This window comes from Cynara cardunculus (assembly GCF_001531365.2).
Source record: "Cynara cardunculus var. scolymus isolate 2C chromosome LG 13, CcrdV1, whole genome shotgun sequence".
In the NCBI taxonomy this organism is placed as follows: Eukaryota; Viridiplantae; Streptophyta; class Magnoliopsida; order Asterales; family Asteraceae; genus Cynara; species Cynara cardunculus.
In genome coordinates this window covers 40,821,046-40,834,297 of record NC_037540.1, presented here as the reverse complement: position 1 = coordinate 40,834,297, position 13,252 = coordinate 40,821,046, and the positions used below count along the sequence as shown (strand labels likewise).

Genomic DNA, 13,252 nt, shown 5'->3' with positions numbered 1-13,252 from the left:
TTACGTTTTTAGTCCTGTGGTTTGTTGAATTTTTTTATTTTAGTCCTTATGGTTTTGAAATTACAATTTTCATCCCTATAGTTTATAACTTATTTTTTTAACCTTCATACTTAAAAGTAATGTTTTGATCTAAGGACAAAAATATAAATGAATTACAAACTATAGGGATGAAAACTGAAATTTTAAAACCACAAAGACTAAATCCACAACTTTAACAAACTACAAGGACAAAAAACGTAACTCACTCTTATTTTTATTGGGTCTTTATTTGTCTTAAAGAAAAAAGAAAAGAAAAAAAAAATTGGTCAATAGGTTCTTTCTTTCTGTCTTTTTATTTTCTTCTTTATTTTTGAAATTTTGTAAAAAAGGCATCTATGCAACTTTATGTAAGTAATATGTCATTTTTTAATAGTTTTATATGATTATCAGTTTTATGGAATATTCTATTATATTAATACGTCCCAATATTTATCTCTTATTTATTATTAGTTAGTTTATGAAATTCAAACATGAGTTTCCAAGAAGTTTATATGTATACTGTTATAAGTTGTAAACCTATAAAGACCCCCTGACGAGTCTCGTGCATTTGTTCAATCGATTTTTAGAAGTAGATTTTTTTTTGGCATGAAAGGTGTACACAATAAATTTAGTAAATACAAAGGACGACAACCAAATAACATAAAGTCTCTCAAAATCAACCAAAAAACTGCAAAAAAAATCTTCGAATCAATGAAATTCGATTAAAAACATACTGAACAACTTTATGAGCCTCTTTATTAATCTGAAAAAATCTTAGATATGTTACTGTGTGTTTATGAGTGCATTGTCTATATGTGAAGTAATGTTTTTTACTTTGTGTATTGTCATAATCATGATGTTTGTGGATATCAATTGAGTATTGACATTTATATGAAAACCCGATTGAACATTGACAATGCCATTTCGCCTAACGAGTATTAGATAAAGCACACCATGGTCACAAATGTCATCATCACTTATCATGAATGTGTGTCAAGTACTAGATAAAACATACCATATCAATTGATTGTGTTTTATTTGGTTACTGGAAATTGATTGATGCAGTAGTTTTACGAATATGGTTCGTTTCAAATAAAAATGTTAAATATCATGAGAAAATAAAAAGGTTAATGGAAGGTTTATATGTGCGTCCATTGAAAAAAAAAATCTGAAAAAAGAAATTATTTGAAAAGATGCATATGTGAATTGATGATACAAAGTGTTCATATATGCATCTTCAGATGAATTTTTTCAATACTTTACATATGAATCTTCCATTAACCTTCCACTATGCGAATAATGATGGAGTAATATTTAGTTAGTCTTTGTCCATACAGTTTTCCAAAGAAGGTTTATCTGTTTATGCAAGAATATATGGAATCATATTATATTACTCTCTAAAAGAGCTAATGAAGAGAGAACGAGTTCCAACATATATAGAGCTGAAGTTATCCAAATTTAACCGACGTCATATCTTAGCATGCCCCTCTAACGAAGGCTAGATGGATATCGAGTATTCTAGAGCATCAAGAGGGGCAAGACAGGTGAGGGGCTAGAACAAATTAGGTTCAAGTAAAACAACCCTGAAATAAAGAAGGGGGTTTCCAACATACACAGAGATGAAATCGTTCAAGTCTAATTAATGTGGGACTTTAATAGTTTAGTTCCAATCTAATCTCAACTTATACATACTGAATCTATACAAATTAGGTTGAACTCTAACTTATAAAATCCCATAAGAGCCTCAGATATGAAAGCCCGAATACAAGTAAAGGCTGATCTATATATGTTCGAGCAAGTTTTCGTGCACTCGCACAACTTATTTTTGCAAATATGATTTTTAGGTATGAGAGATACACCTGCTAATTGAACTTTGAGAGGTCCTCTAGAATATTAGAAAATATAAGGTATATCAACCAAAAAAAGGTATCTTGAAATCAACCAAGAAACGGAAAAAATCTCCTGGGACAACCGAAAAAACCCAAAACATCCATTGAGATCAACCAAAAATCTTAAAAATCCCTTGAGACCAATGAAAAAACTTAAGAAATTCTTTAAGATAGTGAAATTTGGCTAAAAACATATATGACGATTTTACAGACCGTTGATCTACCTTAAAGATACATTCATTTAACAAAAATCCTCTATTCGTCACGAATACAAATAAGTAACAAATTTTTATGCCACTTAAATAATTACAAGCAACATAAAAATCATATAACAAAACAACCCTTCTTTTTTTAGAATGTTAATTACCAAATTCTAAAAAGTTTAATCGTTTATTTATAAATAAATAAAAAACAAAGTTCAGTGATTTAATCATCCAAAACATAAAAGTTTTTATCATGTAAAGTGAGAAAATTTAATGGTTTATTTAATAAAAATAAATAAAAAATTCAATGATTTAAGTATTTAAAACAAAATTGTAAATTAGGTTTTTTTGACATTTTCTTAAACTGAGGAATTGTTTGTTTATCTCATAATAGTTTCATTGAGAGACAACATTAAGAGGTGAATCTTGTTTGATAAAAAAAAGTTTGACTCTTAATGATTGTAAAATTCTCTGAATGATTTTGTATCATAGGTCTCCCTTAATTATTCAGCTCCCCAATTTCATTGTAAACAATTATATTTAATTTTGTACTATATCATAAAAACATCTTAATAATTTTGACTATTTAATTATTTTACATCAAACTATTCGACAACTGTCAAATAATTCCTAAATAAAAATATAAACAGTTATTTTATCACGAAAGAAGTATTATGATGGTGATTGCATTGACTTGAGATTCAACAAATGTTTTAATTTTCTTTTTTTGAGATGGAGAAAAATACACGTGTATTTATGTTATCCGTTTTTCTATTCAATAACCAAAAGAGTGAAAGTAAACAAACCTTCACATCTTTCTCATTTTCTATAATTATGTAAATACTACCATATTTATATGAGAAAATGATAAAACTAACCATTTTATATAATATTTTTACCCCAAATAACCAGTTTTTAGGGGTTTAAAAAACTAAGCCACGTCATCGGATCGCTTCCGTGGGGGATCCAGGCTTTAAGTATTTTTTTTTATTTTTTTTATTTTCTTTGTATTACCAATTTCACTATAAACACCAACCTCCTATTTCATAATTTTTCATACATTCCATTTCATTTTTCTTTTCATATATATTCTACTCTCACAACCTTTAACCCATTAAACACAATCAACCATCACAAAACTTGAAATCACGTCAAAATGATGATGTTTGTGTGTATCTTCGAAGTAGCGGTTAAAGCCCATACGCATATATACGTTAAAAATACGTACGTAAAACGTACGTGAATATACATAAATATGCGTACGTGTTAAAACCCGTACGCATATATATGTTAAAATACGAAGTTTCAATTTTTGTACCGTTTATATCGCTTTTTTTACGTAATGCATCTCTATATATACTAGTTGTGTACCCGCGCAATGCGGCGGGAGCCATAAATTTTAACGATTTTGAAGTTCCACTGGTTTTATAAAATAAGATTTAACGATGATATATGTTACACTTGGTCTTTACTTATTAATACAATTTGAATAAATAAGAGTTATGGTTCCAATTACAGACTATAGATGAAAAAAATTGTATGACAGWTTAAAATCTAATATATTTAAAATCCAACATATTTAAACGACTCCACAAATGTATTCGACTTACACCAAGAGCAAAGAAACAAGAAACTTGAGTTTTAAGATAAACATTCAAAACCAATAAAAAAACTACAAATTTGACAGATTATAAGCCATGAAAAGACAAAAAAAGATGAGTTTTAGAATGAAATTTCAACTGCTTACTCTCTTTCTTGTCCAGAAACTCAGATGAATTTTGAATTAATACATGTATATATATATATATATATATATATATATATTTCAAAAAAAACCCAATAACATATTAATTCAAAACATATTATACAGTGCAATTTGGACAGCCTAACCCCAAAATATATAGTATATATATAAATAAATAACTATAAAAATATAAATCGTAAATATTAAAAATAATTTTTCACAGTATATATAATATATAATAATATAATTAAGTCAAAAACTATTCAATATTGGACTTATTTCGAAGGTATTAACGAGACGATTATAATGCTGTAACTTATTAAAATAAAAATGTATTTTTTAAACATGTTTTAATTGATATACGATTATGTATGTTAATTTGATAAAGGTTTAAAATGAAACATTTAAAAGTAAAGGATCGGAAAGTAAATTAATTAATTAATTATAAGGGTATAAAGTGTAAATTTAAAATTATAGTTTTAAAAAAATCGGTTGTGAAATGGTGAGTGTATGTGAGGAGAAGGGGGGGGGTGAAAAAGTGAGTATAAAGGGTATTTTGATCATTTAGTATTTTAAGACTTTAAGACTTTTGCTAAATTTACTTAATAAGATAGTATAGATAAATGTTACCGCCACTTCGAAGATACATACAAACATCATCTCTTTGACGTGATTTCATGTTTTGTGATGGTTTATTGTGTTTAATGGGTTAAGGGTTGTGAAAGTAGAATATATGAGAAGAAAAATAAAAGGAAAGATGTGAAAAATTATGAAATAAGAGGTTGGTATTTATAGTGAAATTGGTATTACAACAAAAAAAGAAAAAAAAATTAAAAAAATACTTAAAGCCTGGGCGAGCCACGTAGTAGACAAAAAAAAAAATTCCTAAGAAAAAGGGCGGATCACCCCGAAATGTACGGATCGCCCCCGGAGGAGATCCGTGTGGTTAGTTTTGTAAATCCCCTAAAAAATGGTTATTTTGTGGAAAAAAATTGTATAAAGTGGTTAGTTTTGTCATTTTCCTTATTTATACTTAACCAAATATTTAAAATATATTTTAATAAACATATAATAACATAAATACTAGATAAAACGATAATTTCTATTTAAGCACACTAAACAATCATCTTACACAGATGTCTTAGACAAGACACCCAGTTAACTCAAAAGAAGTACCTTAAATATAAAACAATCCTCAGTATAACAATGTTAAAAAAAATTGGATAGCAGTTTACACACAATTTTTTTGGATTTTCGTGACTAACTTACGTGGACCAACTAACTGTGGTGCAACCACGGATAGTCTATGGTCATCACAGTGAACCTCTAGCCTCCAGCCCACAAGGGGTTTGACAATGTCTAGATTATAGATAAGATTTTTCTACTACATTCTCCTAAGACTTAACGAGTGTGCTGATTAATAATTTTAAAATTATAGGCAAAACAGATACAAATATTATAATTTCGTATTGTTTTTTGAAGTTTATGCTTAAACAATAATATTTATGAATCAAATATGTGTAATCATATCTTTACATCACTTTTCCTTGATTTTAATTAAATGGGATGACATAAAATTTCAAGATCCGGTTCCATCTTAACAACCTAAGCATGTTTTTGGGTCTCGTCTTTAGAATTCAAAACCAATTTGTATTATGAAAACGTAAAAGAAATTCAAAACCAATTTCTATTGTGAAAAGGTAAAAAAAAAATTGCATTAGCTCAACTGACAATAAGACTTGGGAGTTGTTTGACAGTTGTTGAATGGTTTGATGCAGAATGATTAAGATGCTCTTATGATATAGCGCAAAATGAAATATAATTGTTCGGTAATTGTTTACAATGAAATTAGAGCGCTGAATGGTTAAGGAAGATACAAGATACAAAATCATTCAGAAAGTTTTAGAACCATTAAGAGACAAACTTGCCAAATAAGATTCACCTCTTAATAATTCAGAGAGAGGTAAATAGGTTGCCTCTTAGTTCTTTAGGGATTCTTTTTAAAGGTCATAAGTAGGAGTTTTGTAAGACCATTAAGGATTTTTGTGGTTGATTTTTAGAATCCTTGAGATTAATCGAGGTGAGCATAAACTGCCAGAGACATGTATGGTTAACAAAGCAACATTCATTGGTTCTTCCATTTCTCTGATAGCTCAAGATAATTTATAAGCATCATAACCCATAAATTCTTCAATAAATGAGCATGAGGTGTAATATACTGTTATAGGGTGGTAAACTTGCACAAACAGACAAAATTTTGAGTTGACAGTTGCAATGTAAAAGTTACAGTTCATTTTATATCATTTTAATAATATAATTAATATTAAAATCTCTAAAAGTAGAACTCTGTTGGAGTTGAGCTTGATCTTTTAGAGATTTTACTTCAGTTATCTATTTTAAATAAATTATAGAGAATCTATTAGAAATACTCTAAAGCTTTGTATCACCTACTGTTTTAAAAGGCTCACCGCAACAACTGTCTTGGCATGCCGTGGCTCAAAGCTTGTTTGTCGTGCCACGTTAAGCCTGTGACACTCTATGGCCTAGTGCGTGGTTTTTGTAATGCAATATTTAAATTTTCTTACCTTTTTAATGGTTTATTTGTTAGTTTTTTAATGTATAACATAATTTAAATTATTTAATATCATTGGCTTATTAAGTAATAGTCATCATAAATCATACCTTCAAAAACGTCATGGCTCCTAAGGCTTGAAGTTTGGCCTCGCCTGCACGGTTCCCGCCATTTAGAACGTTTGTCACACCTAGCAGCCTACTGTGTATCTGACTTGCCCGCTCTCAAAGAGGGTGGTGAAGGTTGGCTCGAGGGTTGCCGGTTACAAACCCTTTTGCACAAACTTGAGCTATGTTCACAACTCAAACTCATGACCTGTTTCTATGGCTTGAACATGTGTGTCCTGGTTCACATGAACTACCCTGAAATACTAAACCAAACGAAGCCATATATCCTACTCGAAAGTAGGGTCGGAATGAACCACCCCAAAACCATAATCCATTTCAGATCTCATATGGGCCATTCTAACACACCCAAGAAAAGGAACAAAGATATTCCACCTGAAAATGGTTTAATTTAAGAACCCAATGATGAAAAGATATTTAATCATCAAAAACAAGTTCCTCATCAACTAAACATTATGATTTCATTGGAACATTATTAAAACCACACACGATCAAGAAGCATTTCTTCGATTATGTCAAGCTAGACAGAACAAAATGGATGGCAACTCACAATACGCGACTGACAGAACAAGGGAAGTTCGAAACCTGGAGCAGGGAACGATAACAGATCGCCTGACAACAATATCATACACCAAGAAAGATCCGTTCTTCAATCAGGTTTGCGTTTCATTTAGATATTGTTGAACGAGCACCTGGAGTAGAAGGAAATCAATACCCAATTAAAGCAGACGGTAACAAACAAACAACAATTTAACTTAATCCATACAAACATCTTAATGAAAAACAAACAAACAACACATTTACAGAAATTAGTGATTATTACAGTTTTTAATTAACTTAATGACAATTACACTATCTATTTATAAAAGTTGTCACTTATTTTGGGACAAACTTAAATAAAAAATGTGGACGCTTAAATTTGAGACGGATGGATACAAGTATACACGTCATCTGAAACAATCTTCGTACCAAATCCATGCACATTTCTATGCCGATATGCAAATCATCAAGCAGTTGCTTGGTGAAAAAATGATATGGGATTCATGATCATCATATTATAAAGAACAATAAAGATTATGGTCCAACCAATCCAGTGAAAAGTGATCTCTTATACTCCCAGTTTCCCCAAATTTGCAACAAGTTCTTTAATTTTGACCAACTTCACTGTTAGAATTATCTACTTACCCATTGTCATTGTTACTATATAATGCTACTGATATTAGCCCCACCAGATTATCTTATTTTGTCATTATTAGAGAGTGTTTTATGCAAAACTAGCCTTATAAAACATAGAGTAGGCAACTCCTATAATTTAACTAACTAGTTGATACTATAACTATTTTGTCATTATTAGAGAATATTATGTAATCCAACTAAGAGGGTGTTTATAATTTCTATGGGTCAATGCTGAAACTGAAACTAGGGGGGAAGATGATCACTTGGTCCATTATAAATGGCGAAAGAGGGACAACGACTACTCGATTACTTGATCAGAGACTCATTAATAGCTTATCAGATACATATACTTCTGACTCAGTCAGAGCCTCTTGATTAAAATTCTAATTGAGATTTTCAACAACCCCCAATATCTTCACAATGTCACAAGACTATGTGTCATGTCAAATGTTGCAATTTTAATGACATAAAAGGAGTGTAACGTTTATTTTACCAAGTCTAATAAACCATAGAGAAGATAGCTATAGTTGTAGCTCCCCACAACTATGTAGGAAGTTACTATGTTACACCTCATAAAACATAGGGCATATAACGCCTATAATTTCACTAGCTAGTTGCTACCATAAATATTTTGTCATTATTAGATAGCATTTAAGAAATTAGATTAATAGTCTTGACAATTTCACAAAAGTACATCTCACATACTCGCATCGATTGTGGGGATAAAAGGAGTATAACTTTTCGTTTACCAAGTCTCATATAGACCATAAAGAAGATAACTATAGTTGTAAATCCCCATAACTATGTGGGAAGTTATTGTGCAGTTACTGCATTGGGCTAGGGACATTACAAATAGTATCATACCTGGAATCGAGTTGGCATGCATCTCCAAGGATGACTAATACCAAAAAAATGTTTTTTTTTTTACTTTTGTTAAATTTCTTGAAAAAATCATTTTTGGGATTACAGACGGCCACCCCTATCCGCCAGTAATACCAAAAAGATGTTTTCTTATTTTTTTATTTTTTATAAGAGCTTATGGGATTCAGTATAGGCCCGATGAGAACATTATGAATTTAAGTTGGGCAGTCTGTAATATCCCGACTCATATTGGTTTGTGAGTATGAATTACGAGTGCATTATTAGTTTCTAAGTAGCAGGCTGCAAATAATTTCCCACCGTACTCTTAGTTGCTTTGAAGGTTATTAGGCTAACCTTTGGCTTGTGGTGTTAAATAGTAATTTGTTAGCTAGTTGCTACAAAGAAGAGATAATTAAATAGTTCAGCTGATTAGCAAAACTTTGCATGCAAAGGATAAGACACTATACCAAATGATGGAAAGCCAATCTGCAAGGTTATACAAAGGCATCATAATAGAGCAGTAGAAGCACAACCAAGATACCAAGGCTCCTTGGCTTTGCAAGGGATGAAGAGTGAAGTCTTTGTAGGTATCCTATGCCTTTGCATTTTGCAATTACAAAGTTCTGGCCTTACGGGTTGCTCCATGCAGGGCTCATGAAGATTGCAACTTTTGACTAAGCACATAGTTGTACAAAAAGTGTTGGACAACGAATGTCTTAAATTCCCTCTAACAGTGACAAACAAAAAATCTTGTGAACCAAATCGATAGATTGTAGTAGCTTGCAAATTTGCAAGAAAAAGATGCAATAAGACATCCGAAAATAAAAATAGTTGAAATTTTCATGGGATAAAAGGAGTATTTATAAAGCAAAGAGAGAATCTTAGAAAAGGAAGAACAAGCCAAGAAGAGATGAGAATTATTGTAAGTTAATCATGCAATGCCTCAACTCCTTGTCAATATTTTAATTATGAGCAAGTCGGGAAAACCCTGTTTCAATCATATGGAAGAGTCATCCAACACTAATTCCATACAAAGCCTCTAAACCAGTCAGACGTAGTACCTATTCTTTCAGTTTTATCAAACAACACATAAAACATCGCCAATATACATGCATATGCTTCTCGATTTGTTCTTCCTAGCAACTACATGGTAGTATAAGCTTGACACAACAAACTCATGTTGATGGCACAATGGTATCTCTTGGTCTTAGCTTAATGACATTTTCTAGCCTAATTCCAACTGAATTATTCATTTACAAGCACGTGATAGTGAAACATGTAGATATGCAGACAGCAAAATCAAACCTTCTTCCTGTGTTTTGGCTGATCAGGTAAAAAAGGCAAGTTTCATTTTATGTAGTTATAACTTAAATGTGTTATAGAAGCAAATAATAATCAATGACAAGCTAATAATGAATGAAACTTCTGGAAAAAAAAAACTTCACGAATTTACAGCATGAATAACCCTAGTTGCAATAAGAAACCAACTTCTCTTTAGACTACCATTCAGTCTTAAACACAACAACAGCCAGAAGGTCTTAGCTGATTGATGATCCTGCTTTGCTGTACCGGTATAGTGGAATTACCAAGCTTGAAAGTGTACCATCTTCACAGGTAAAATAGGAAACTTCTGATCAAATTAAATTATGCATCTTTTACTCATACAAGCCTTTCAGATTCTACTACAATAAGAACTACGTGAACAGTTTTATGCTGATAAAGTAAGTTTGGCATGCATAAGAAACTAAATGAAGTATCATGTCATTGTGGTAAAATCAACTTCGATCACATATAACTGATGTAAGATGATAAGTGATTATTGTTCTTCACCTTTTCTTTTAGTTCGTCCACCTGAAGGATTGGCTACGGGGAAACCATCCTCGGTTCCACAACCTGGAAGTTCATTGAGCAAAGGATTTTGATTCCCCAAGCAATGCAGATTCTCAAACTCACAGCCATTAAGAGCTGGATCATGTATTGATGCATCTTCTCCGGTCTTTCCATCTACCACAGGATGAAGGCAATACGCTTGATCCCCACATTGCATATTACAAGGATTCATCACGTACCCGCCGGTCATATTAGGGTTAGCTATGTTATGATTAGCTGGAAGCTGCTTCTGATAAGGAAAAGATCCAATTTCGCCTTCAATTCTCCCTCTAATATCAACAAGCAAACACTTCAATCTTGCTACCTCAGCCTCTAGCCCAGCTTGACTCTGGATTCTCTTCATCAGCTGTTGATTCAATGCTCTCAATCTAACCACTTCATCCTCTAAAGACGCAGCCCGTGCCTTCTTTTTCTCACGATACTTTCTTACAGCTTCACGATTCCCTAACGGGCGTTTCTTACCTTTCTTCTCGTTAGACTCAGCAGTGTCATCGGTGGGTGTCTTGTCATCATCGCCACTCATGGCAGGTACAATTTTGGTGTGCACATGGTAACATGTGTGGGTGTGTGAGGAATCAGGGCCTGGCGGGTTGCAAGTATGGGTATGGGTACACGCATGTGTATCCTTGAAAATATCATCAAAGAAGCTATCAATTGAACCACTGCTGGGGATATCACCCATATTCGCACCGGTAAACAACTCGTGGCTTGAGAAATCAAGTTCTCCGTCCTCCATTACAGCCTGGACAAGCTATTAGGATTTGTGCTGTGCTGTGCTGCTACCTAATTCAATAATTTGGTTACAACTCTGATTAAATTTTCAACCCATTTCCCTCAACCAACTTCACTTCTTCCTGTATCATAAATAAACAACCTATGAATTATAAAAAATACATCAATGGGATCTTTGAAATAGTTCATGTAAACCCTAACTAATAGTTGAGCTGTAAACAGTTAGCAACTTAGCATATCATCAAGCAACCATCAACTTATTAAAGATGTCGGAGAAGACAGTTGTTATGCGTGTTTACCCCAAATCAGACTGTGATCGATCAATCACTTGAAGATTCTACACCGGAAGTAGACGATTATAAGAAGAAATTTCCCTTAAAAGAACTCTAAAACCTGGATAATTGCTCAACAGAGCTGGAAAACCCGAAAGGAGAGACAGTAACTCTGGAGGGAAAAAACATTACAAATTTGCGAAACAAATTACAGAAAGATCTCGAAGCAATCAATTATTACTCGTTTTTGCACAAATTGAACTTTAGTCAATAAAGAACTCGAAGATTGTAAGTAAAAACTAACCAATTGAAAGAGCAAATATACCTGTAATAAAACCCTTAAATATGGAGAATTGCTCGACTGAGCTGTAAAAACTAAAAACAGAGATGGCAAGTTTGGAGGGAAGAAAACTAAAATTTGCAGACGATTGATAAAAAAAACATCAGTGTTATGCGATTTCCACAAATCGAACTCCAATCAATTAAAACTCTGAAGATTTTAAACATAAATTCAAAGAAGAAATGTACCTTTAAGAAACCCTAAATTTTGAGAATCGCTCGACTGGGCTGTAAAACCTGAAAGCAGAGATGGAAGTTCGGATGGTGGGAAACCCTAGAGAAGGGGGTATATCAATGGCGAAAAGACAATGATCGAAGAAGGACCATTCGTTTAAGGAATCTGCAGTACACTTGAGGGGAGACCGGTTCAATGGTCGTACCGATCACTAAGTTTCATGTGGATTTACAAGTACTTGAGGGGGGTATTGTGCAAATACAACAAAGTTTAGGTCCTTGTTTTGGTCATGTACCGATTTTATTAAGGAATGACTCTCTATAAATATATGGTAATGTTCAAACGAGAATATGATAAATTTACGAAAAATAAAAAACTTAAAGATTATATATGATTAATAGAAGAGTATTCGTGTAATGTATTGAGACATATCTTGATTTCAGTGTTTTATTTTATTTTTTTATGTCGATATAATACGGTTTATATGGTTTTGAGAAATCGATAATGTTTTTATTTTTGAATAAAATATAAATTTGAAACTATCATAAAATTTTGATTAAAAAAATATATCGACACAGTATCAAATTATCCTTTTAAAAGTTCTTGTGTTTCGGTGTAATTTTCTTAATTCAATTTTTTTAATTATAATTTAATTTAGGTTTAGTAACAAAGAAATTTAATTTTGGTTTAATAATATAATTTTTTATAAAGATAATAACTAAATATTCTGTTATAACTCAATAGTTATCCTAATTATATTTTAGATTTTTTATATTTAAAATGAGATGTTTATCAAATATATTTGATTATGTTTATCTGCAGTTAGTTACACAAATTCAAATATTGAGCTTTAATAAGTTGTAGTTATGCACAACTTACTTGTAATCTTAAATTTTAATTAATATGCATCAATAAACAGTACTTCATGCATAAAAATAGTTTTTAAGAGATTTTGTCAAATACTTTATAATATAGTATAGATATATGATATGAACTTCTCATTTGATATATACTTACATATATAGAAGGGTACTTGCGCATGCAGCGAGATACATCTCGACTTTAATGTTCTATTTTATTATTTGAATATGTCGATGTCATAATACGATTTTATGTGTTTTTAATAAATCAAAAATGATTTTATTTTTGAATAAAATATAAATTTGAAAATATCATAAAATTTTGAAATATATATATATATATATATATATATATATATATCAATGTTAATATCAAATCAACTATTTAAAAGTTCT

General features: G+C 31.3%; 1 protein-coding gene across 3 annotated transcripts in view; it reads right to left on the bottom strand.

Moving 5' to 3' along the window:
* Positions 1-6,972: 6,972 nt before the first annotated feature.
* The window catches only part of LOC112525358 (basic leucine zipper 23-like), a 15,840-nt gene continuing 9,560 nt past the window's right edge, over positions 6,973-13,252 (bottom strand). The window contains exons 1-3 of one of the 3 annotated variants that reach the window (XM_025135460.1): positions 12,011-12,179; positions 10,419-11,352; positions 6,973-7,243 (exon numbers count right to left, since the gene is read on the bottom strand). In XM_025135460.1, the coding sequence (XP_024991228.1) occupies positions 7,218-7,243; positions 10,419-11,214 (822 nt within the window). In that variant the 5' untranslated portion in view covers positions 11,215-11,352; positions 12,011-12,179 and the 3' untranslated portion in view covers positions 6,973-7,217. Of the gene's footprint in view, positions 7,244-10,418; positions 11,353-12,010; positions 12,180-13,252 lie in introns of those variants that run through there. The other 2 variants (XM_025135459.1, XM_025135461.1) reach the window with 2 other exon arrangements.